At 37.7% G+C, this 27,653-nt stretch overlaps 1 protein-coding gene across 1 annotated transcript; it reads left to right on the top strand.

Annotated features, from left to right (window-relative positions):
* Nucleotides 1-8,201: 8,201 nt before the first annotated feature.
* On the top strand, nt 8,202-21,700 carry LOC311068344 (lethal(3)malignant brain tumor-like protein 2; the record flags this gene model as incomplete). Its single annotated transcript, XM_084090727.1, has 15 exons — nt 8,202-8,603; nt 13,134-13,260; nt 13,336-13,415; nt 13,564-13,669; nt 14,543-14,677; nt 14,758-14,846; nt 14,946-15,195; nt 18,233-18,309; nt 20,090-20,194; nt 20,292-20,436; nt 20,557-20,639; nt 20,747-20,981; nt 21,061-21,126; nt 21,302-21,487; nt 21,588-21,700. 15 exons carry the CDS (start codon nt 8,202-8,204, stop codon nt 21,698-21,700), a joined length of 2,199 nt encoding a protein of 732 aa, XP_083946853.1.
* Between the last annotated feature and the right edge of the window lie 5,953 nt (nt 21,701-27,653).

Raw genomic sequence — 27,653 nt, 5'->3', positions numbered from 1 at the left:
ATATGGCAGACGAGAAACTATATGCACCCCAAGAAAGTTAGAGCGCCAATGTGCAAGTTTTTTTAGTTCCATGAAAATTACTTGTTAACTCTTTCCCTGCCATTGACGGGTTAACTTGTCATTTATGAGAAAATGCCAAACGGTAGGGGGCGTGCCGATCGGTTTCTCATTGGTCGCGAAAGCTGCCTGTTCCCCATAAAGGCGAGCCATACTATTGGACTACAGATTAAAAGGAAGCAAAAAATCCAACATAATCCTATAAGATCAAATCCTTGACTTGACAGACTTAAATCCCATTCTTTTAATGTAAAAACAATGTTAATGATATTAAGAATATTACATTTGATTTTTTTTAAATTACTTTCTAAAGTACCTTGGTGCGGAATACTGACGTCATCACCTGAATCCGAAATCACCCCCTAAACCCTCATTCACTATTCCCTACATTAGTCCACTAATACAGTTCACTTGAAAGAGTGAATGAAAATGAGTGAGCGAATTCGGTCAGCCGTAAAGCGTTCTATCTCGTTATTGCGGTGCAATGTGGGATAGAATGAGTGCACTCAATAACATCCACTATGGTTTCGGACACCACTACAAATGGCTGTCCCCTCAAATAATGCCCTATTTGAGTGTTTTATGGCGATTTTGCATTCAGCCTAGGTCTTAGTTGATCAATCATCAAAATAAATGATCAAAACAAATTACTATTGTTATTTTAAGGATACAAAATACAAATGTCTCTTAACTGTTTGTCACACTAGTCATGAGTTGGAAATGACTTGTTTTTAGTGTCTACCCGTTGAATCGTTTACACATGAAAAAATACGTTATCAGCAATTTCTACTATTTTGAACAATGATTTAAAATTTTTTTGTACCTTCCCTAAAAGTGCATGCAAACAAAAAATCAGTAACACTTAACAATAAGGTTTAATTAGTTAACATGAACTAATAATGACTGTAGCCTACTTTGACAGCATTTATTAATCTTTGTTAATTTCAACATTTACTAATGCATTATTAAAATCAAAATCAATGTACTGTGAGCTAACATGAACAAACAACGAACAGCTGTATTTTTTATTAACTAATACTAACAAAGTAAATAAATACTGTAACAAATGTATTGCTCATAGCTAGGTCATGTTAGTTAATACATTAACTAATGTTAACAAATGAAACCTTAAAGTGTTACCCTAAAAACAATGTTTTGCCTGATAGAGACACATATATATAGTTGATAAAACACTCACCACAGAATTATAAAATGTTCAAATTAGATGAGTAAGAACTGTTAAGTAAATTTCTGTTAAGTGACATCAACCAATTTAGCAAACACACAGCTTTATCCATTAAAACATTTATTCAGTTTTCAATTTCAGTTATCAATTCAATTTCAGTTGTCAAGGGCTTATAGTGCTCAGAATTATTTGTCCCCTTAAGTATGGTACAAGTTGGTACACTTTCCATGTCAGGTGGTACAACTACAGTATTGAAATGTTAACAACTGAAACTTATTTTAATACATTGTTCATGACTCAAAAATATGCATTACATCAGTTTTGAAATGAAAAACACCTTTTTTGAAGCATTATTTGTCAATGACCTATTTATGTATATATAGAATTTTGCGCAACAGATTTATAAATGTCGAATAAACTGCATGTCAAGCATTTTGTATGTCCTTTCCTCTATGTTGTTCTTGTAGTGTCCACTATGATTTGCAGTGCTACATGAGGATGATCCAGTCGCTCAGAGAAAGCAGTATGAATGTATAGTTAAGTTTACCCACTGACGGAGATGAGGAAATATGCTCAAGTCAGCAGGAGCAATCTATAGAACTAAAGATTTTATGTTAAATTGTGAGCTAATCATACTTAGGTGTATCTGCATTTTTTCACAAAGACCAACACTGGGAAGTTTAATGTTTCTAAAAGGGTTATTAAAAATAAGGAGCAAGGAAAGGCTTGCAAAATCCAAGGAGCTGAGACTGAAGGGGAGTGTACAGCATCAGTGGAGGGAGTCTTCAGGATCCACTGAATCCCCTTTGTGCTTCTTGTGTTGAAAGAGAGAGAAAAGAGACAAAAACGGGAAAAATGATTATATTATAGTAGAATATAATACAGTTATAATACAGTTTTGGTATTTAGTATGATTCCCCATTTAGCCTGGTATGATTTGCTTTTAAGCATTTTTTTATTTTTATCTCACTTATAAACTTCCCTCTCCCATCAATCCAAAAATCAGCTGAGCTGAAACATAATATAGACAGGTAGCTAATAGTCAACAGAACCACAATGACAAAAAAAAAACCCTCCACCCATATGGTTTAGCTTACTCAAATATGACTGCGGTAAAGCCAGCCGCCATCCAGAAATGCACTGTCAAACTAGCCGCCGCTATATTTGGTAGTTCGCGCATACACTAGCTATTACGGTACGACCGTCAGACCGTCATCTGGATTGAAAACTATTGATCTTCCGGCGAAGGCTATTTCACATTATTTTATTATTTCTTTTTGTCTGTCTGTATATAATTATCTATCTATCTATCTATCTATCTATCTATCTATCTATCTATCTATCTATCTATCTATCTATCTATCCATGTCTGTCTGTATACAATTATCTATCTATCTATCTATCTATCTATCTATCTATCTATCTATCTATCTATCTATCTATCTATCTATCTATCTATCTATCTATCTATCTGCCTGTCTGTCTGTCTGTCTGTCTATCTATCATGTATCTGTCTATTTATAATTATCTATCTATCGATCCATCCATCCATCTATCCATCCTAAAATAATAATATACTGTTGTGTCTATACATTCAGAAAATCATTTAAAAAAAAATCCTAGTTTACACAGCCCAATTTCACCTCAGATAAAGAGTACACCTTCTCACCTTGTCACCTGCACAGTTTCAGGACATTCTGATGTTGCATTACAAAATAAGAGCCCTCCAAAATTCATAAATACGCTGTTTTGGCTTTACATTCAGAAAATCATTTAAAAAAAAATCCTAGTTTACACAGCCCAATTTCACCTCAGATGGAGAGTACACCTTCTCACCGTGTCACCTGCACAGTTTCAGGACATTCTGATGTTGCATTACAAAATAAGAGCCCTCCAAAATTCATAAATACGCTGTTTTGGCTTTACATTCAGAAAATCATTTAAAAAAAAATCCTAGTTTACACAGCCCAATTTCACCTCAGATGGAGAGTACACCTTCTCACCGTTTCACCTGCACAGTTTCAGGACATTCTGATGTTGCATTACAAAATAAGAGCCCTCCAAAATTCATAAATACGCTGTTTTGGCTTTACATTCAGAAAATCATTAAAAAAAAATCCTAGTTTACACAGCCCAATTTCACCTCAGATGGAGAGTACACCTTCTCACCGTGTCACCTGCACAGTTTCAGGACATTCTGATGTTGCATTACAAAATAAAAGCCTTCCAAATTTTTTTTTTATGATTTTCTAAATGTATAGACACAACAGCGTATTTATGAATTTTGGAGGGCTTTTATTTTATAATGCAACATCAGAATGTCCTGAAACTGTGCAGGTGACACGGTGAGAAGGTGTACTCTCCATCTGAGGTGAAAATGGGCTGTGTAAACTAGGTTTTTTTTTTTAATGATTTTTTAAAGATTTTCTAAATTTGGAGGGCTCTTATTTTGTAATGCAACATCAGAATGTCCTGAAACTGTGCAGGTGACACGGTGAGAAGGTGTACTCTCCATCTGAGGTGAAATTGGGCTGTGTAAACTAGGATTTTTTTTTAATGGATTTTCTGAATGTAGACACAACAGCGTATTTATGAATTTTGGAGGGCTCTTATTTTATAATTCAACATCAGAATGTCCTGAAACTGTGCAGGTGACACGGTGAGAAGGTGTACTCTCCATCTGAGGTGAAATTGGGCTGTGTAAACTAGGATTTTTTTTTTAATGATTTTCTAAATTTATAGACACAACAGCGTATTTACGAATTTTGGAGGGCTGTTATTTTGTAATGCAACATCAGAATGTCCTGAAACTGTGCAGATGACACGGTGAGAAGGTGTACTCTCCATCTGAGTTGAAATTGGGCTGTGTAAACTAGGATTTTTTTTTTTATGATTTAATGAATGTATAGACACAACAGCGTATTTATGAATTTTGGAAGTCTTTTATTTTGTAATGCAACATCAGAATGTCCTGAAACTGCGCAGGTGACACGGTGAGAAGGTGTACTCTCCATCTGAGTTGAAATTGGGCTGTGTAAACTAGGATTTTTTTTTTTTATGATTTTCTGAATGTATAGACACAACAGCGTATTTATGAATTTTGGAGGGCTCTTATTTTGTAATGCAACATCAGAATGTCCTGAAACTGTGCAGGTGACACGGTGAGAAGGTGTACTCTCCATCTGAGGTGAAATTGGGCTGTGTAAACTAGGATTTTTTTTAAAATGATTTTCTGAATGTAAAGCCAAAACAGCGTATTTATGAATTTTGGAGGGCTTTTATTTTATAATGCAACATCAGAATGTCCTGAAACTGTGCAGGTGACACGGTGAGAAGGTGTACTCTCCATCTGAGTTGAAATTGGGCTGTGTAAACTAGGATTTTTTTTTTAATGATTTAATGAATGTATAGACACAACAGCGTATTTATGAAATTTGGAGGGCTCTTATTTTGTAATGCAACATCAGAATGTCCTGAAACTGTGCAGGTGACACGGTGAGAAGGTGTACTCTCCATCTGAGGTGAAATTGGGCTGTGTAAACTAGGATTTTTTTTTAATGATTTTCTGAATGTAGACACAACAGCGTATTTATGAATTTTGGAGGGCTCTTATTTTATAATTCAACATCAGAATGTCCTGAAACTGTGCAGGTGACACGGTGAGAAGGTGTACTCTTCATCTGAGGTGAAATTGGGCTGTGTAAACTAGGATTTTTTTTTAAATGATTTTCTGAATGTAAAGCCAAAACAGCGTATTTATGAATTTTGGAGGGCTCTTATTTTGTAATGCAACATCAGAATGTCCTGAAACTGTGCAGGTGACACGGTGAGAAGGTGTACTCTTCATCTGAGGTGAAATTGGGCTGTGTAAACTAGGATTTTTTTTTAAATGATTTTCTGAATGTAAAGCCAAAACAGCGTATTTATGAATTTTGGAGGGCTCTTATTTTGTAATGCAACATCAGAATGTCCTGAAACTGTGCAGGTGACACGGTGAGAAGGTGTACTCTCCATCTGAGGTGAAATTGGGCTGTGTAAACTAGGATTTTTTTTTAAATGATTTTCTGAATGTAAAACCAAAACAGCGTATTTATGAATTTTGGAGGGCTTTTATTTTATAATGCAACATCAGAATGTCCTGAAACTGTGCAGGTGACACGGTGAGAAGGTGTACTCTCCATCTGAGGTGAAATTGGGCTGTGTAAACTAGGATTTTTTTTTAATGATTTTCTGAATGTAGACACAACAGCGTATTTATGAATTTTGGAGGGCTCTTATTTTATAATTCAACATCAGAATGTCCTGAAACTGTGCAAGTGACACGGTGAGAAGGTGTACTCTCCATCTGAGGTGAAATTGGGCTGTGTAAACTAGGATTTTTTTTTTTATGATTTTCTAAATTTATAGACACAACAGCGTATTTATGAATTTTGGAGGGCTGTTATTTTGTAATGCAACATCAGAATGTCCTGAAACTGTGCAGATGACACGGTGAGAAGGTGTACTCTCCATCTGAGTTGAAATTGGGCTGTGTAAACTAGGATTTTTTTTTTATGATTTAATGAATGTATAGACACAACAGCGTATTTATGAATTTTGGAAGGCTTTTATTTTGTAATGCAACATCAGAATGTCCTGAAACTGCGCAGGTGACACGGTGAGAAGGTGTACTCTCCATCTGAGTTGAAATTGGGCTGTGTAAACTAGGATTTTTTTTTAAATGATTTTCTGAATGTATAGACACAACAGCGTATTTATGAATTTTGGAGGGCTCTTATTTTGTAATGCAACATCAGAATGTCCTGAAACTGTGCAGGTGACACGGTGAGAAGGTGTACTCTTCATCTGAGGTGAAATTGGGCTGTGTAAACTAGGATTTTTTTTTAAATGATTTTCTGAATGTAAAGCCAAAACAGCGTATTTATGAATTTTGGAGGGCTCTTATTTTGTAATGCAACATCAGAATGTCCTGAAACTGTGCAGGTGACACGGTGAGAAGGTGTACTCTCCATCTGAGGTGAAATTGGGCTGTGTAAACTAGGATTTTTTTTTAAATGATTTTCTGAATGTAAAGCCAAAACAGCGTATTTATGAATTTTGGAGGGCTCTTATTTTGTAATGCAACATCAGAATGTCCTGAAACTGTGCAGGTGAAACGGTGAGAAGGTGTACTCTCCATCTGAGGTGAAATTGGGCTGTGTAAACTAGGATTTTTTTTTAAATGATTTTCTGAATGTAAAGCCAAAACAGCGTATTTATGAATTTTGGAGGGCTCTTATTTTGTAATGCAACATCAGAATGTCCTGAAACTGTGCAGGTGACACGGTGAGAAGGTGTACTCTCCATCTGAGGTGAAATTGGGCTGTGTAAACTAGGATTTTTTTTAAAATGATTTTCTGAATGTAAAGCCAAAACAGCGTATTTATGAATTTTGGAGGGCTCTTATTTTGTAATGCAACATCAGAATGTCCTGAAACTGTGCAGGTGAAACGGTGAGAAGGTGTACTCTCAATCTGAGGTGAAATTGGGCTGTGTAAACTAGGATTTTTTTTTTAATGATTTTCTGAATGTAAAGCCAAAACAGCGTATTTATGAATTTTGGAGGGCTCTTATTTTGTAATGCAACATCAGAATGTCCTGAAACTGTGCAGGTGACAAGGTGAGAAGGTGTACTCTTTATCTGAGGTGAAATTGGGCTGTGTAAACTAGGATTTTTTTTTAAATGATTTTCTGAATGTATAGACACAACAGTATATTATTATTTTAGGATGGATAGATGGATGGATGGATGGATCGATAGATAGATAATTATAAATAGACAGATACATGATAGATAGACAGACAGACAGACAGACAGGCAGATAGATAGATAGATAGATAGATAGATAGATAGATAGATAGATAGATAGATAGATAGATTAAAAAGATAGATAGATAGATAGATAGATAGATAGATAGATAGATAGATAGATAATTGTATACAGACAGACATGGATAGATAGATAGATAGATAGATAGATAGATAGATAGATAGATAGATAGATAGATAGATAGATAATTATATACAGACAGACAAAAAGAAATAATAAAATAATGTGAAATAGCCTTCGCCGGAAGATCAATAGTTTTCAATCCAGATGACGGTCTGACGGTCGTACCGTAATAGCTAGTGTATGCGCGAACTACCAAATATAGCGGCGGCTAGTTTGACAGTGCATTTCTGGATGGCGGCTGGCTTTACCGCAGTCAAATATGCATTCTAAAATAATTTTTTTTTTTTAATTTTCACATTTACTAAGCCTTAGGAATGAAAAACGAATATTCTAATTTTACCACTTTTACCACTTCTATCACACGCCCTGCATTCATAGAACTGGTTTTACAATTATTAGGCTGTTCGTGGTTTGTTATTGTGTGACTAACTGTCTTTATCCAATAGCCTAACCTATCTTAGTCTAACCTATCTGATAACATCCCATAAAACTACTAATTTAGAGAGGAATAATCAACTCGCATGCTTTAATACACAATTTAATTTGATTCAGATGTACTGATAATATACAATCTTATTTAAACGTCTTACCGTTTAAAAGTGCATGATCACAAACTGCTGTAACTCTAAGGCGCTGCTGCTACTTCCGGGAACTATTGAGAGGCTCCACGAGCCGCCGTTACTGTAAAAAAAAAACGTTCCATTGGAGTGGATGGAGTTGTCGCGACTCTCTCTCTCTGTACACGGCTCTGGTCTAAAGGAAATTGCGTAAATGTATGTTATACCGCTGATTGGTCAACACAGTTACCAGGAAGAAACTCCTTTCACCAATGAGAAACCGTTCGGCATGCGTCATTTTACGTCACGAGAGGGAGTCGTTTGCTCAGCTCAGTGCAGACAAAGTAGGTTGGTATTAGTAGCGGTCGTGATTCAGTGTGTTTTTGTATATTTTAATTTATCATCGCCATGGTAAATTATTGTGTTTGTGGAGGTTGCACAAACTCCAGCCTGACAGGACATCGAGTCCACAGGTTTCCTAACAAGAAAAAGGACCTTGCTATCTTCCGTGCCTGGGTGCGTTTTGTGCAGGTGAAGAGAAGAGACTTCACTTCTGCATCTGCTTCGAAAAACGCGGTAGTGTGTAGAGCTCACTTTAGACCGGATGATTATGATCCCAGCGATATGATGGAGTTCAACATGGGATGCCGAAGCAAGAACCAAGTGAGACTCCGAGCTGGAGCGGTTCCTTCGGTGCACACAGTACCTTCATCGGGTCCGTCGTCAACATGTGGTTCAGCCGCCGGCGGGAGACAAGATGGTCACGGATCCGTCAGAGATGCATTTCGACGAAAACGTGAACTGTGCACCGTAAGTAGTTTTATTTTATTTTATTTTTTAACATTTGCTAACTACAAAATCTCTACGAGAAGAAAACCCAGAGCGACCACTGAACCTCAACAGTTTGCATCAGTGAGTATCTGATAACGTTACCTCTTTGTTTCGTTTGTAGACTCTTTGAAAAAGCCTGAAGCTGGCAGACATGAATACAGGTCAAAAGTTTGGAATTATTAAGATTTTCATCAAGGCTGAATTTATTTAATTAAAAATACGGTGTAAAAAAACAAAAACAATATTGTGAATATTATTACATTGTTAATAACAGTTTTATATTTTAATAGATTTTGAAATGGACACTACTGGGCAAACATTTTAACCACAAAAAAATCACTGGTCAGGATATTATCAAGAATTGCACTAAAAAGTTGATTAGTATGTGATAGCTACGGTGGCCGAGAGAGCTTAACGCGCTGCAACTGAAGAAAACGCATACATAAATTAAGAAAAACACCCGCAAATTAAGAAAACATCTTCCTCAGTTTCACAACACGTGTGCTCCAAATACTCACAACACAACCAAATACAGAAATACACTGCAAAAGTTCACAACACAACCAAATACAGAAACGTGTTTCCAGGGGACCCCAATAAGTGACGAACCCAGCTGGGACGTGCTTCCCTCCCTTTCCGGTGGAACACCATGGGACCTTAATTCGGAAAAATATTGTATGGTAGTCAATGGCGAGAAACAACAAATATTTTGATCTCGTTTGAATTGTGCCCTGAATTACACATATGATGTTTAACAATTTAAAAGATACATTTTAAAGTCAAGAAAGTCGCAGTTTGATGTAAAACTGTTGAGGTATAAGACTGTGAAAATACGTAATTACAGAGACTACAAACCCAAAAGGCGCACGTGTGACGTCATACCTTTTCTCTCAATGAATGAAGCTAACTTTACTGAAGCTAACGTCTGTCATTTTTTCTATAGTCTTACGTTATAATCGTAACGTTACGCCGTCATGCCTGAGTGTTTTATACCAGACTGCACACATTCGAGCAACGGATGGTGACGTACATAGTGCGAGACGAGAGATGTAGTTCATTGAGTGATTTTCACATAAAACTAAATGTTACTCTTCTGTTTTATGACAAACTGCGACTTTCTTGACTTTCATAATTATCTTTTAAATTGACAAACATCATATGTGTAATTCAGGGCACAGTTCAGACGGAATAAAAAGATAAGTTGTCTCTCTCCATTGACTACCATACATATTTTTTCCGAAATAAGGTCCCATGAGCCGGAAGCGGAGGGGAGGGACATAGGCTCTCTATTGCTTGTGAGCATCCCTATGCCCTACTCCCTTCGAAGGGCAGACGGCAGAGCCCTTGAAGTGGGGACTTTGGAGTGAGCAGAGTTGTATACAAAGTTGTATGTCATAAACATGTAATCTCTGTATGTTTTGGAAATAATAATAAAATAAAGTAGACTTTGAGCTGTAAGCACGTCTCAGCCAGGTTCGTCGCTTATTGGGGTCCCCTGGAAATATTTCCGTTGTGGTCTGTGCTGCAGGCAGCGCGTTTCTTTATTTGGTTGTGTTGTGAACTTTTGCAGTGCACTTCTGTATTTGGTTGTGTTGAGTATTTGGAGCATGTGTGTTATGAAACTGATGATGTTTTCTTAATTTGCGGGTGTTTTTTCTATTTGCATGCGTTTTCTTAAGTTGCAGCGCATTGAGCTTTCTCGGTCACCATAGATAGCCTTTACCTTTTGTATTCTTTTCATGTTTAAGCTGTGTGGATAAACTTGCAGACAGCTTTTTACAGGAAGAAGTCAATGACTGTCTCCCAATTCAAAGGCTGCATCCTGTGAAGGCCTTGAAGGTCAGACTGAGCATTGTTAAATGCGCCGTTGATGAGTGGCAGTAACATTTGTTTTTACTGGACTTTAAGTTATTAAACCGTGTGGAAACAAAACAGGGTTCACAAACTAAGTATTTTCACCATGGTCTATTTTTGTATATAATAAGGTGTATAAACTATAAATCGCATCTTAGTAAGATGTCAACATTTGAACTGCTTTAAAGGCTTTTATTTTTTATTTTTACATTTGTATCATTACATATTTGAGTAAGTGTAAATCCATTATTTATGTTTAAAAGTGTAATTTGGGCAATTTCTCCAAAAAATAAATAAAAAATCCTGTCATCACTGGCTCGCAATGAATTCTGGGGTAGGCAAGGCTGCGAAGGATCCATCTGTTGTATCCTTAATTTCACGGGAAACGGATGCATTTGGAGGACATATTTGAAGAAGCCTTCGAATTGCGCAGTGGTGACGCAATCGACCTTCTAAGGATGCAGCTTCTGAATTGGGACAACAGCACAAGTCATTCCACTCAATAGTGGGTATGCATGTGACATCATTGTCAGCTGGAGTGAGTGTGGTCACGCCCACTGAGTGGCAAAACTTAAACCCCTCCATCGAGTTCGGTAATCAACTCTAAGGTCTGTTACCAAGCAACCTATGACGCACAAACAGCTGCTGTGTGAAGTAAAACGGAAAAACTCTAGAGATTAAAATGATGAAACAAAATAAGTGGTTGTAACGAAGGTATGTTGTGGGAAGAAGGCGGGAACCGGCGAACATTTAACAACTTTAATAATCATAAAATAAATAAACAGAAAACGAAAGTAAAGGCGGCAGCCCCTCACAGCCGACTGCCGCACACACATAAACTAAACAAAACATAAAATAACATGACATAAATAGTCTAGGCCTGGTCCTCTCTCGTTGCTCCTCCTCTTATGCTTCCGAAGCTCCTCCGTGAGATACCACCGGCCTCACGCCGTTCTCTCGCAGCCCTCGGCCTGCTTGCCACGGTGCTTTTCATTAAATGAAGTTTTGATAAGCTTGGTAGAAAAGGCAAAGCTCAATCCTTTTATTTCATAGGAGTCTGTAATTACTTGTCAGTTTTGTCATCAAAGTGAAGCACATCATTTGGGTGTTCACAAAGTCTTTCCACCATCAAACATGCTGTTCTTTATCTTGAATTATTAATAAATGTGAATCCATTCTCAGACAGAGCTATTGTTATGAGATTTTTATTGTTGGCTTTCAAATACTTTTGAAGTTAGGACACCATTGAGGTTAAGACTGTTTTTAGGATTTTTTTTGTGAAGTTAAGATGCTTTTCCTATCCATAGTTTAGATAAGATTATGCACTTAGGAAATGTCATTCTGTAATAGCTTTTGTCTTAAATGAGGTCCTAACTGAAATTGCCATGGTTACCAAACAGATAAGATAGGATTCTGAAGTTAGGATTGCAGAAAGTACTTCAAAGCATTAAATTACTTTTCACAGTAAAGCAGCTCACCAATACCAGCAGCTAAAAAGACTCCCCACATCATGGCACATCTTCCTCCATGTGTCACTGTGGTAGAGATGCATCATTATTCTATTTCTCACCAGATCTTGGTGCATTACCATGCAACTCTTGTTTCATTGTGATTACCCCACACAATTTTGCTGAACCACTCTTCTTTGCTGAGTCAAACTTCCCATATTCTGCCAGAAACTTAATTCTGTCTTTGATGTTTTTCTGAGACAGCAATGGCCAATTAAGGATACTTTGAAATCATAAGATCCCACCCTCCCTTCAGAGTGTCTCCAAAGCCACGGCTTCTTCAAATCAAAAGCATCACAAGAGACGGCATTAAATGAGTAGTTCACTTTTAAAAAGAAAATTACCCCATGATTTACTTACCCTCAAGCCATCCTAGTAGTGTATATGACTTTTTTCTTTTAGACGAATACAATTGGAGTTATATTAATAAACACCCTGACGTTTCCGAGCTTTATAATGGCAGTGAATTGCAACCATCAGTTTGAAGCTCAAAAAAGTGCATCCATCCATCATAAACGGACCACACACGGCTCCGGGGTGTTAATAAAGGCCTTCTGAAGCAAAGCGATGAGTTTGTGTAAGAAAAATATTCATATTTAAAACTTTATGAAGTAAAATAACTAGCATCCGGCCAAACGAATATACAGATTCGACTTAAGTCTAAAGCGCAACTTATGACGTCGGATATATATATTATTTTTAACATATTGTTTTGATTAATGAATAAATAACAGGAAGAGACATTTATGATTGACAATCAGAATGATGGAGAGAACAAATATTTGATGGAGCAGACCACAATCAGCAGAATTCCAGTGGTGGTGTAAATGATCCTGGGACACTTTCTTCTCGGGCAGATAATGATGGAATAGGTGATTCAGGAACCCTTATATTAATGAACTAACACAAGTACATGGAAAAGTATATGTAAACCCCACACAATTTCATGGTAATGTGTGGAACCAGTGGCACTACACACACCTTCTTCTCCAGGTCCAAGCGCTTCTGCAGTGTGTCCTGTTCATGTTCATACTCATCCAACTCCAAAAAATCCTCTCTTCTTGCACGGCTCCAATTGGGATTTTCTGGCTTAGTTATATACATATTTATTCAAACAGTAATTTTATTTTTGTGTCTTTGTATTTAGGGAAGGCCACCCATAAGGAAGTCATCACACAAACTGTCTCTAACACAGACTATCTCATCACAGACTGAGGCTCCACAGTCAAAGGCCAATGATCAGCATCAGGAGAGCAGAGCATTTGGACAAGATGGTAAGAAAAGACAGTGAGCTTTACAATTGTAATTTTGGCTGTTTTAAATTTTAAATAGCTCTGTCTTCTTCAAAGCTACTTTGGCTGGATTTGACTGGGGTAGTTACCTTGAGAAAAGTGGCCTCCTCGCTGCCCCTGTATCCTGCTTCAGACATGTGAGTGATTTCTATCCACCAAGTTCTTGTTGAAATGTACCTGTAAAATAAATGTGCTGGATGTAATAACATATTACATGATGTGTAAATTTCCTTCACATTATTTTTTGCTATTGCATTATAATGGTCATTATTGCCCATTTCACAGGCGCCACTCTGTGCTCAATGGGACGACATCTATGTGGGGTTAAAAGTGGAGGTTTTGAACACCCATACAACCTTGTACTGGATCGCCACTGTTGTACAGCTGACAGGTATATAAACTGTTGTTTCCACCGCCACTGCTGAATACTAAAGTAAATAAATATTATATTTTATTATTTCTATCAAACTATTAATATATTATTTTTAAAATTACACTACCGTTCAAAAGTTTGGGGTTAAGACTTTTGAAAGAAGTCTCTTATGCTCAACTATAAGAAAAAATGAAATTGTAAAAACTGTTTCAATTTGAAGATCAGGATAAATTGTACTTATTTTGTCTTCTGGGAAACATGCAAGTATCTTCTGTTGCCTCTGTAGCTTCTAAAGGGCTGTGCTAAATGGAAAAAAAAAAAGAACACCATAAGAAAATCTTCATCCTGTTCAAAAGTTGTCACCCCCAGCTCTTATTGCATCATGTTTCCTTCTCGAGCATCTGTGAATTTCTTTACCTTTTGTAAATAGTTGCGGATGAGTCCCTCAAGTTGTTCTCGGTGTGAAAAGATGAATATTATATTTATACTTTATAGTTATTCTATTTTACCCAAGTTTTGTGTTTGCAGTCTGAATAGAATGTAATGAGTTAAACAGACTGGTTAACCACTAATAAATATACAAAAACAATAAAGAAACGATACTCATTAAACAATACAATACTCTTTCTAATTAAAAACAAAAAATATAGTGTACTGTGATTCATAAACGGATGACTCTGGACAGGTGGCAGAGGAAACTTAAGTTTTTGGAAGTTATTGGCAAATTTAAACCAAGATGTTTTAAAAAGTTACACATTTACAGAGTAGTTTGGAATTTAATAAATGTTATTTTAATAAAACATTAATTTTGATTATGAAGACTAATAGGATGTTGTGTGATAAATTGATTCAGTCTTTGTCATATTGTGTTATGTGATGTGTTTCTCTCAGGCTATAAAGCTCTTCTGCACCATGAAGGTTTTGAGGATGATGACAGCCATGACCTGTGGTGTAACTTAGGCACAGCTGATGTTCATCCTATAGGCTGGTGTGCACTGAATAACAAGCTCCTGGTCCTTCCTCAAGGTGAATGTTTACACTAAGTCATTAGGTTTAAATGCCATAATTAAATGCTAAATCTTGACCAATTTTTTTTTGTCCTACAGAGTTCCACCAGCATATTAAAGACTGGAAATCCTACCTGATGGAGAGACTAGTTGGAGCACACACACTTCCTGTTGACTTTCATGTCAAGGTAAAGGCAATGGAAAATTAGTAATCCATTGATGTCATCTGATTTTCTTTAATTTCTGCATAACTGTCTTCCTCTCTTTCCCGTCTGTATGTGTTTCAGATGGCAGACAGTTTGAGGTGTCCGTTCAGACAGGGGTTTCGTGTGGAGGTGGTCGATCGGTTGCAAGTGAGCCGTACTCGTTTGGCAGTGGTGGATACTGTCATAGGAGGGCGACTCAGACTGCTGTATGAGGATGGGGGACTGGGACCCTCGGGCGAGGTTCTCTCAGATTTCTGGTGTCACATGCAGAGTCCTCTAGTACACCCTGTTGGCTGGTCTGAAAGAGTGGGGCACTCAATCAAAGAAACAGGTGAGAAGAAACTGGCATCTATAGTAGGGCTGGGGCGGTTACCGCATTACCGCAATACAGCGGTCACATGATGCCTACCGCGGGTCTGAGCTCGTCACCGTCATCACTGAAAAAAAAAAAAAAAAGCATTGCCCTGCATATGTGTGCACGTTGTGTCTAATTACATTGATTCTAATGACATGGATTGTGTCTAATGACATTGTGTCTTACATAAGTTTTGTTTAGAAAACCTTGAATCCATCAAAAGATGGAGCACATCCGACCTTTCGCGAGTTGGGGAGCGCAATGTTCCATGACACATAATAACATTCCATTCGTATTGACTATTAGGCCTATATGCGAGAGTACCTACAGACATCCCAAGTCTCCCAGAAGTTCCGGGAGTCTCCCGCATATTAATAGCGGCTCCATGATGCCCGCAAATTAGTTAAAATCTCCCGGAATCTAGAGCGAGCGAGCAAGAGTGCGCATGCGAGACAGAGACTGTGTTCCAAACCGTGTAGCGCGCGCACGGCAGAGAGGGAGAGGGAGCGAGAGAGAGCATCCTGATTGGCCCGTTTCGGTAAGTCAACCAATCAGTTGTCAGTGTGGGTGGGCTTTTATCTCTTCTCTGACTGCGCGTGCGCCTCCCCAAGTGGACGAGGCATTTTATGCTTGACGCGCTTGCCGTATACTATTCTTTGTAACGACAGCGGGCGACTCGTCCTCTAAACCATCAGGAATCAGCAGTGAGAAGAAGTAATAAGGTACACTCGTGAATGTTTATTTTAGAAACTTTAAAGCGGTTGATTTAAAGCGGTTTACCGCTATACCGCGGGAATTTCTTGCTTTTCAACCGCGGTAAGAAATAGGGCTGTGACGGTGGCAGTTTTTTACCACCGCGGTGGTAATGGACCCAAATACCGGCGGTGTTGCGGTGTTTGGGGGGTTGTTTTGAAATAAATAAATAAAAACAAAGAAACAACACAATAAAGCCTCTAAAGCATTGCAATAAATATCAGTAAATACTGGTAACTTACATAATATAATAAATCTATTCTATTTAAGAAAAATCTTAATCTATTTAAGAAAAAAAAAACGTTTGTTTAATATTTCCACACAAAGACGCGTGATACAGCCTACCGCTCTGCGCTTTGAGAGGGATGTGGGACACGAGCAGGAAAGAGACCATCAATCTCTTTTCTGATATCTTCATGTTTTCTACTTGTAAAAGGTATGAAGAGCGAATTTTATCTTCCACATGGGCAAGACATTTAAGCTATGTTTGCGCGCTGCCAGAGAAAGCCAAACTAAAATCACCCGCGCGTGTGAAACGCGCTTTACAAATGAACTTGACGCGCCTATACCAATATGTCTAATAACAAGCACAAACTGTGTTAAAAAGAATTTGACGTAGGCTACATGTAAAAAATGTAGGCTATATCTGTCCTACAGCGTTTTTTCTACTTTACCACAGTAAAGAATACGAAAATAATCGACCTAAAAGCGAACAAAGGAAGAAACGTTTATAATCCCCTTTGGAAATGGGTGACGCGAGTGAAGGTATGGGGAAAGAAAAAAGAGATTCCATGCAGGGATGAGTCACGATTTTTGAATATTCGATTATGTTCTAATGTCTGTTGTGCGATCATTCTCTAAAATAAAATCTCCATGTTCTGGTGCTGATGCGGTTGACGCGTTCATGTGGGTGACGCTGCCAATAACGCACACAACAGCTGTCACAAACCGGCAAAAGTAATGATTATGAACGTGTCAAATATAGCAAGGAGACATTTGAATTGTTTATTAATAAAGTGGGTTTTTTTGTGTCAGTGTTGGGCTGCAAAGATGAAGTTGACGATGCTCACTCGTCATCTTCGCAGTGAACGCGTCTATAGAGAGAATTGCACACTATACGGAATACATAAACATATGCTAGTCGGTTTATTTTCGTTTTTAATTGTTTTGTTTAAAAGTAGACAATTCAACTTTCTATATGGAATAACTAATGGAATATTTTTAAATTCGCTGATTATCGGGTGAAGATCGCAAACCAGAATTCAAAGCCGACAAAGTTTAAATTTATGGACTCACGCACAACTCTCTCATTCGTCATGAATTCAAACTTTTCCATGGCTGCGCCTGCAATATAACATTTAATTGCTAACCTATTATTTATTTTGTAAACAAAGCTTTGTGTGTCATAATATTAATGTAAAACAGCATTCACATACAATCTTTTTTTTTTTTGCAAACCACCGCCGGTACTCCTCAGCCACCGCGGTGGCGCTTTACAACCGCGGTGGTGCGGTTGTCAAGTTTACCGGCACAGCCCTAGTAAGAAAAAATCCATACCGTCCCAGCCCTAATCTATAGATTGAGTCAAGCCTAGAAACCCACAGATAGACAAAATGTCAGTGCAAACATGAGTCTAAAAACCTTTACATGAGATGAAAAATACAGAGCTTCACACAGGATGTGGGGAGGGGAAAAACAAGATACTGTGGCCATGGATTTGTTCCATTTGTGTTTATAATTCAATTTGTGGATGCTGAGGGGAGGATGGGAAGGAAGTTTATGGAAGTACATATGTAAGTAATGGTTATCATGTATATTTGTTCCATAAAGATATGGTTAAAAAAAAAGAATATGTTCCCATAACAGATTATATTTTCCCCTTGTTTTAATTAAATGGTTGTCAGTCGTGGGAACGATTAAACTAAAATTATTCAAATAAAAAACTATTTAATAAAGAAGTGGCCACAAATTATTCAATCCTGGGATCAAATTCTTGATTTGTGGTCACAGTATTTTTTTCTTCCATATGTTTCGGTTGGGGCTCCATTTTAAAAACAAAAAAAAAAAAAAAAAAAAAAAGCTAAATATTATTTTTGTATGGAGGCCCAAAAAAGAAAAAATGTGGAACAAAACTAAACAACTGTGTAAGATAAAATAGCAATTAAGAGGAATAAAATAGCTTTTGTTTTTTCCATATTCTTCACTCTTCCTTTTTGTCAGTAGGTTATTTATGATGTCTTGCATGATTTTTCTGACACAGATGAAAATGTCAACATGGGTAGCCTTCCAGCGTTTCATAAAGTCCTTCAAAACAGTGTGCCAGATCAGTTTAAGAAGGTTAGTGCATACACCATGAACTAATATATATATATATATATATATCAGGGTTTCCGTTGTCCGGTAATTGCCGGACATTGGCCGAAAAAAAAATGAAAAAAATGAAACCTCTCCGGTCAAATTGTCAGATTAAAATTGCCTAATAATCCCGCCCCCCAACACAATCTGAATTTGAGAATAAGCCTAAAATGTATAAAGCAAAAATAAACCGACCTTTGGCTATGTTATAAAGGAACAGGCTCTACCGTTTGAAAGTTATTAAACATTATTACATGGCTTGGTTGAATTCCAATGTGGAATGCGGTCTGTTATTTCTTGATATCAGACCGCTGCGAAGCACTAGCGGCGCCAGGATTTTGATTGTAGGTGGGCCTCCAGAAAACTGGATGGGCCAGTTAAAATACCCCCCCCTTCATCTCCGTTTCAGTGCTTTTCTGGGCACTGAGGACAGCGACTCAGTAGCCTACCTGCATTTAATGCGTAATTAGCATAAAAAAAAAAAAAAAAAACAGTAAACAGTTTTTTTGTTGCTTTTTTAATACAATTACAATTTCATTTAATTTGTTTAATAAAATTATAGGCCTATTATTTTTAGTTTATTAACAGCAACAACAGCTGTAAAGATGAAGTTGACGATCGCCATCTCCGTAGTGAACGCGCCTATAGAGAAAAATGCACATCATGGATTACATAATCAGACAGTAGCCTATTTCTTTTCGTTTTAAATTGTTAAAAAGACATTTCAAGCTTTCTTAAGATATATTTCATGTCTGTGAGGCCTATGCTGAGTTTTGTTAAATTAGGATGAGATGTGCTCCAGTTCACGAGCAATGCAAGTGACCGCGCGGGCGCCTGCATGATTAGGCCTATCATCTGCTTCTTATTTATTAAATCCAGGCAATTGGTTGATAAAAAAATTATTAAAATTAAGATACAATTTATACAAAACGAAATTCACTTCAAAAAAGTCTTTCTACAAAACAAAACTTAATTAAGTGGTCAAAATCATGTCTGACCCGCTCCATGTCTCTCGATATTGCGCATCCTATCTTACTCGTGCGGTTCACTTTTCATAATCAACATAAATTAAAAAATAACATTATAATATTTTAACAAATATTAAACTAAATAAGCTTATTTAATGGCTACAACATACGTATAGTAGACCTGCTAGACTCTCTATTTGTACAAATTGTTGCACATTCATTTTATTCTGAATTTTGCACACATAAGTTGAAAGGCATTTGTTTGTGCATGCATGTAAAACATATCTGCAACATTTATCAAGTTCACTGATAATTACCATATGCGTGCATTTATTAATTATTATCTTAATGAATAATGAAACAAGGACAAAGCATATAAACTGCGTTGTTTGTTTAGAATGGAATGGATCGCAAATAGATCCGAATGAAGAAACGTATAAAACCATAGTAGAAAATGTTTTTTTTCCCGTCTATTTGAAAGTTAGGCTAATAAACATGTTGCATTCGGCCTGATTATGTCATTTTTTAAGTTACATAGCCTGCCTCCAGTTTTCCTCAACTTGACTAATTAAGAGGCGATACTTGATCGGCATATCATCAAAATGTCCGGAAAACGTGACCGGCACCATTTTTTTCTAGCGGAAACTCTGATATATATATATATATATATATATATATATATATATATATATATATATATATATATATATATATATATATATATAGTTAATGTTAGTTTAAAAATCTTGTCATGTAATCATCCAGTATGTATAATTCTTGCTGTATGCAAACAGTTGAGGACCGTTTACATGGGAAATACATTTTTTGAGGAAGGCATGAAACTTGAAGCAGTTGATCCTCTGAACCTTGGGAACATCTGTGTTGCATCAGTCCGTAAGGTATGATACAGCCACTATTTATTTATGACTTTAAATGAATATTGAACATTACCTTGTCGAAAGTAATTGCACTGATCTGGCTTATCTTATCGCTCAGGTGTTGCTGGATGGTTACATCATGGTAGGCATTGATGGTGTCGAGAATGACGGTTCTGACTGGTTTTGCTACCATGCCAGCTCACATGCCATTTTACCTGTTGGATATTGCGAGAGCAACGACATATCTCTTACTCTACCTCCTGGTAATGTGCTCAGCTGGTTATTCCAGTGGTCTTTATAAAACAAAAATCAATATTGAAGCTAAAGAGCCTTTATTTGCAATTTCATACAGTGTTTGTTGATATTGTCTCCTTTCTCATCAGGTTATGATCATGCCACTTTCACATGGACAAAATATTTAGAAGAAACAGGAACTCTAGCTGCTCCACGAAGACTTTTCAACACGGTAATCCTTTTATTTTGACAATTGAGCCACATACAATTTGTTACTGCATCAGTGGGTTTAATGTGTTTAAGGCTGGTCTTGTGCTCCCTTCCTTATGTCTTTCCCAGGATGATGTAGGCCACGGCTTTACCCCAGGTATGAAGCTAGAGGCAGTGGACCTCATGGAGCCCCGGCTGGTGTGTGTGGCCACTGTTAGGCGCTGCGTAGGCCGGCTTCTCCTTCTCCACTTTGATGGCTGGGGGCCTGAGTTTGATCAGTGGGTAGACTGTCAGTCTCCTGAAATTTATCCTGTGGGCTGGTGTGAAATCACTGGCTACCAGCTGCAGCCACCCATCGGACCAGGTAGATTATTGTAATTTTAACAATATTCATATACAGTATGCACTCCAAAATTTCATGTTATATTGTGCTCTTTGTGTAGAACCACCTCAGGGTCAGGAACGCTCGAACACAAGCAAAAAGGCAAAACCTTTTATGGGGAAAAGGAGTATGTTTTATTTCAATTTATTCTTAGTTTGTTCTTTAAAGAATAAATATTAAATTTGGAATGATTAACAATTAAAGCACATGATGGTTACTTTCATTAAATTCCCCTTGAATAGATGTGATTTCTGTTATTATCTTTCCTTCATTCCCTTACTATTCTGTATTTATTACTGTAGGACGAAGATTTGTAAAGAAAAACACAAGTAAATGCACATCTAAAACCCAGCCCACTCAGCATAATGAGAATCCAGAGACGAATCAACCACAAGTGGCACCAAACGTCACAAATCAAAAACAAGAGGCAGGCAAATCCTCCATCACAGCCCCCATCTTACAAATAAAGGCTGAACCTGAGGACGAAAGTATGTAGTATTTATTTCAAATATAAAATGTTTTTATTTTTTAAATGTAGTTCTTACATGGCTTCCCTGTCTCTCTCTCTGTCTAACACAATTATTGCAGTAAAAGTGAAGGTGGAGGAAATGGAAACCCCCATATTATCCAGTGTACAAAGCAAAGAATGCGCCAACCCAGTGGCCTTAACAATCTTCAAACAGGAAAACGTCTCTGTTTAGCCCACCACCTGTAGTTCTCAGTGATAACTACTTTATTTTTTTATTAAATAACAATGGTTATTTAATTAACCAAACTGTTAGTGTAAAACAACAGGTATAGTTGAGAGATATTGTTATTTTTATACAGTTCACATTTTTTGCAATCTTGTATTAAAGTGACAAGTTATGTTAAGGCATTTTCTGACTTTTAATTAATTTTTCATTGAATAATATGGAAGATACTGAATTAAAATAACAAATTTGAATTGCTTCTATATTTGCTCATTAAGGTCCTTGCACACTGAGTCCGAAATTCTCGTCCGTAGTTTTCGCACGTTCAAAAATAAATACGACCTCACGTTGTGTCAATCACGTTTACACACCGTCCCAGAAACTTTCGTCCATCATAAAAAAAATCAAATCTGGTTTGATTTTCTGTGTTTTTTGCATCTGTAGCAAGCATTTTGATAGGTGTTATGACAATTCAGAACCATCGAATGACGAATACGTAAAAACACATACGAAAATTTCGGACTCAGTGTGCAAGGACCTTTAGCCTTTAAAGATGCATCATAAATGTTGAAAACAGAACATTTATAACACACACGGTAGATCTTTTTTTTTTTTTTTTTTAAGGGTTTTAAAAGTTCTAATTGAAAGCAACACTGACACCGTTTGTTCATGTTTTATAAAGCTTGCTTTAAATCATTATATTATGTACCATGGTATATAAATTAACATGACGTGACTGGAGTGCCAAATTGCAGAACTTATGCAAACATCCACATAGCTACAATCAGATGCTTTCTTAACTGCTGTTTTCTCACCACTTTTTTTTTTTGTGTGTGTTTTTTTGAGAGAAAAGCTTGAATCATGTCACATGATCCTACAAAATTCTTTCTAATATGCTGATTTGGTAAGAAACATTTATCAAAGTTGAAAACAGTTGTGCTGCTTTAATATTCTTGTGGAAACATTTTTTGTGTGAAGATATGCATACAATATACGTGTTACCATGATTTTAGTGTGGAAAAAAAATCATTCACTATGTAAAGTTACAGAGTTGCAGAGTGTGTAGTGACACACATTCCTCCCATAACCATCATTAAAACTTTGTGAGACAGCAGACCTTCTGTTGGCTCGGACCTTCGTTGCTCTCGTGCAACCCTTGTGACTCGTGCCCACCACCATGTCACCGGTTTGTGGTTTGTCCCTCCTCAGGCCACTGTTGGTAAATTCTCACCACTGCTGACCAGGAGCAACCCACAAGCCTTACCATTTCAGAGATACTCTGACCCAGTCGCCTTGCCATTACAATTTTGTCCTTATCAAAGTCTCTTAGATCTTTATTCCTGCCCATTTCTCCTGCATCCAACTCGTTGGATGTGAGAAATGACTGTTTGCTTACCATCTAATCTACCCAAATCTTAAAGGTGCTCTAAGCAATGTCACACGTTTTTTTTAGGCCACATACAGCAAACATCTCCTCACTATCCGCTAGCTGCCTGTCCCCTGAACACACTGTAAAAAAATGCGGTCTCTGTAGACAGCCCAGGCTCCACAAACGGCAAGAAAAACAAACTGGCCCAGCCTGGACCACGAAACATAACAAACAGTGTTCCAGCCAATAACTGACAAGAATAATTTGGGGGTGGGGGTTGGGGGGTTAGTACGCTTGCACATGAAGGGGGGTGTGGGGAGTGGAGGAGAGAGAAGCATGAAGAGGGAAGTTAGCTAGAGGAGAGATGTCCTATACAAAGACTAACGTTAAAATTGTATATTCTTGAGAATTTTGATATAGCCGACATACGACCACAGAGACGGCGTTCCGATGAACAAATAACAAAGAATAAAAAAAAATAAAAATAAAAAAAAAGGAATGCAAGAAGGAAAGTCCCAAATTTACATCGGAAAAACGTTCAAAAGGTGGTGAGAACTCCGCTGGCAGAAGGGCTTCCAATCTGACATTCAGGTGGCTCTGGTTTTGCTGGACAGGTGGGTAAATCCAGTTTGGTTTTTCTAAATGGTTCATGACTGTTTCAGGGGGGTGGGGGGACTGGATGAGGAGGAGGGAGGGTCGAGCTAGCCTCCGTTTTGTTTGACAATACTTTGAACGTCAACAAGAAGTGACGTTACCCAACATCGCTTAGAGCACCTTTAATGTGACCTTGTTAGGGGATGATCAACAATACACTTCACCTGTGACTAGTCATAATGTTTTTGCTCATCAGTGTGCATAAATATATATAGATTGTTCTATAGTGTTTTTATGTTCATTCTATTAACTACAAAGTTTTTTGACATCAGGAGTTGTCAAAGATTGTTCTTTTAAAAGTATATTTTCAAAGAGAAGTGCATTTGAGGTTCGACTGAAGTTTACATGAAGAGTACTTGTTTCGCCAAAAAAGCAACCGCCAGCAAAGAAGCAGAAAATAACAAGCTCTCTTTTGTAGTCAAGACTGTGCTTTCATTATTCAAATCCTCATCTTCCAGCTCCAAAAAGAGACACTTGGTACACGGCTCTTGGAAAACAATGAGCAGAATGTCAAGATAGGCTTCTTCTTTCTCTAGTTACTTGCATTGTTCTAGCCAGTTCACTTGTCTCCCCTTCACCTCATTATCGGACAGCAGCACCCTCAGGTTAGATGTCTTTATCAAAACACTCCACTAATGCAATGAAATCGAGGATAATCTAAAAACACGCCTATTTTCTACCCAGGTATAAAGAATAGCCTGTGGACATGTGACGGCAGTGATAAAAGCAAATGAGAAAATCAAGAGAAAGGCAGTGGGCGCCTGTCTTTGGGTCCTTTGGTGTTTTTGTTTTGTAAATGCAGTTTCACTGCAAATGGCCCCTTGCAGGAAAAATACTATATTTATCATAATCGCGCAAGTTCATGGAGATGGAAAAAGTGAATTACAGAGCCTCCGCCTTGAAGTGGGGTCTCCTCGCTTATTGGCTTGTGCACCTGCTCTCCTCTGGTAATGGCTTTTGAGAGAAGATGCACAGTGGGCTTTCTGTTTTGAATGATGTGGCCTATCGTAGATCTGTGGACAGGCACAAATGTTAAAGTAAGCAGTAGATGGGGTAACGTATCCGCCATTGTGGTTAAACAATAGATATTGGATTAGGATCCAGCTTTTCTGACTACTGTTACATTAGGTGAATAAGGAATCCTTGTTCTTATATTATTCGTATTTCAGCATTCCATTATCCCAGGGATTTTATATTCCATGATTGTTTAGTTGTCTTTTGTCCTCTCACTCTGTCAGGATGCCATGATAAATGGTTGTAGGTAGGAATTAAGTGGGGAAAGATGGAGGAATCTGTTCTCATTTCCACCGTTGAGTTGCTAATCCCCAGCTGACATGCTCTGTGGACGCCTGCTCCGCAATGATTTTTCCTCAGAGTGTCAGAAATCCTATTTCACACACTCTTACAATACTTCATTATGTATGACATGCCTGAGAGATAAAAATGGACAGCGTGCAGCCATTCAGGCATTCTGTCTCTTTTGCAAAGCATCGCTGAGGAAAAACTGAAGAAATTGCCAATGTTGTTGAGAATATAACTAATGGTGGGACGGATATTCGCTTTATAGATTCAAAACTCTTACTAGGCCACCTCGTGAAGAACAAATGTGATTTATTAGAACTGAAAAGATGGTCTTAGTAACATAAAGAGGTGAAAAGGAACATCTTACTTTTAGTGGTTTGGCAAACGCAATGAAAAGTTGCCTGTTTTTCTTTAACCTCACTCGCGGTTTCTCAGCAGCAAATGTTAATTTAGTTTTGATGAAACAGAGCTGCAGGGTATTCCAGTCTGACTCATCATTGCTGTTCTGGTAAATAAGGACATCCACAGAGGAAATCAACACTTTCTGGATTCTCTTTGATCTATTTCAGTGCTGGGGCAAGTGTGGGAGTGTATGTCTGCTAGAAAGCTGCAATCACACCGCTGTCATTGTGTTTACCGATAAACATTCACTTAATAATCCAGTTACATTCTCTAAATTGATGCTCTCTAGATCTGATTTCAGCTTTTTATTATAGAGACTGCTTTATTGCGGAAAACTGTGCTGGACAGCTAGAGCCATAGCTCCTCACCAGCTGAGCCCTTAAAGGGATAGTTCAGTCAAAAATGAAAAATCTGTCATTTACTCACCCTCAAGTTGTTCCAAACCTGTATGAATTTCCTTCTTCTGCTGAACTCAAAAGATGATATTTTGAAGAATATGGTTAACCAAACAGTTGACCCCATTGTCTTCCATGGTATGAATAAAAATAAATAAATACAATGTAAGTTAATGGGGCCCATCAACTGTTTGGTTTCCGACATTCTTCACTGATCATTTTCCAAGTGCTCAGATCTTAGTGAAAAACCCACTGTTTAAGCAATTGTACTGTAAAATCATGTTAACCACCATAGACCGTTTGAGTGTTTTCAAACAGCGATGATGTGTTTGTGTGCGGAGCCTACCTGGTGGCAGAAAATGACAGTTCAGCATAGCAGCCTATGGAAGCAACACATTTTTTTTTTTTAAATAGGTAATTCCGAGTTTGTATCTCACAATCCTGCGAAGAAAAAGTCATATTCTCCATTTTTCCTGACCTTTTTTCTCAGAATTGTGATATAAACTGGCAATTGTGACAAAGTCTAACATAACTGTGAGGTAATGTTATAGATCAAATTTAAACCTATGTAAAATGTTATAGTTTCAAATGTTATTTAATTATGTAACTGTAGAGCTAATACATCATGCCCCATGAACTGCTATGTAGATCTATTGTTTACATCATATTCATGCTTTAATAGTAGGGTAATCATTGCATTCCATCAGACCAATCTGTTTGTTTAATGGCTTGCAACCAGAAACGTCAAACTCTTCAAGCGCTTTAAAGGACAAGTTCGGTATTTTACACTTAAAGCCCTGTTTTCAGATCGTTTCTGATGAAATAGAACAGTTAAGATTGAAATTTGGACACATGCTGCTGGCCCAAGAATTTTCGGTTTCTGTGGTAGCACCCCCCACCCCCCCCCCCCCCCCCCCCACCTCCACAATGGTTGCATAGGTGCACTGGAACAATCCTTCCTAAAACGCATTAAACTTTCGTTTACAAAGACGTGAAACTCACCGAGTGGTCAGGGGTGTTCACTGATATGCTCACACAAAAATCGCTGCAAAAGATGCTTTCCAACAGGTTTTATCGTAGTTTTTGTCCAACTCCATTGACTTGTATTGGATGTGCTGTGAGGTTCGCTATTACTCCGCCGCCGGAAACGGAAATGGGGTTGTTTGTATTCTTTCTGTAGTCTTATGCAGTCGCGGTATCATAGGCTACGCTATCCAAACATTTTTAAAAGATCAAAGCTATCTGTGTCAACTTGGAAATGGATTCTGAGACATTTGTATGGGAGGATGAGGGTTTTGAGATCGATTTTGATGGACAGGGTTACAGGTTTGAACCTGCAAAGGTGCATTATCGCCACCAACTGGGCTGGAGTGTCTATTATTCAAGTTCTCAATGGAAGAATGTACGGGTGTGAGGCATTTGGAAAAATAGGTCCACAGTTTTACAACGAATGGTAAAACACCTGTTGGAAAGCATCTTTTGCAGCAATTTTTGTGTGAGCATATCAGTGAACACCCCTGACCACTCGGTGAGTTTCACGTCTTTGTAAACGAAAGTTTAATGCGTTTTAGGAAGGATTGTTCCAGTGCACCTATGCAGCCATTGTGGAGGTGGGGGGTTGCTACCACAGAAACCGAAAATTCTCGGGCCAGCAGCATGTGTCCAAATTTCAATCTTAACTGTTCTATTTCATCAGAAACGATCTGAAAACGTACTCGGTTACTAACGTAACCTCGGTTCTCTCTAGAAGAGGGAACGAGTACTGCGTAAGATATCTTACGCTAGGGGAAAATCCTTTTTCCGTGAGATATTGAAGCCAAAAATTATCCTTAATTTTGTA

The sequence above is a fragment of the Abramis brama genome, assembly GCF_963993115.1.
Source record: "Abramis brama genome assembly, chromosome: 18".
Taxonomy (NCBI): Eukaryota; Metazoa; Chordata; class Actinopteri; order Cypriniformes; family Leuciscidae; genus Abramis; species Abramis brama.
The sequence above is the reverse complement of the archived record's forward strand: the minus strand, read 5'-3'. Positions and strand labels throughout refer to the sequence as shown.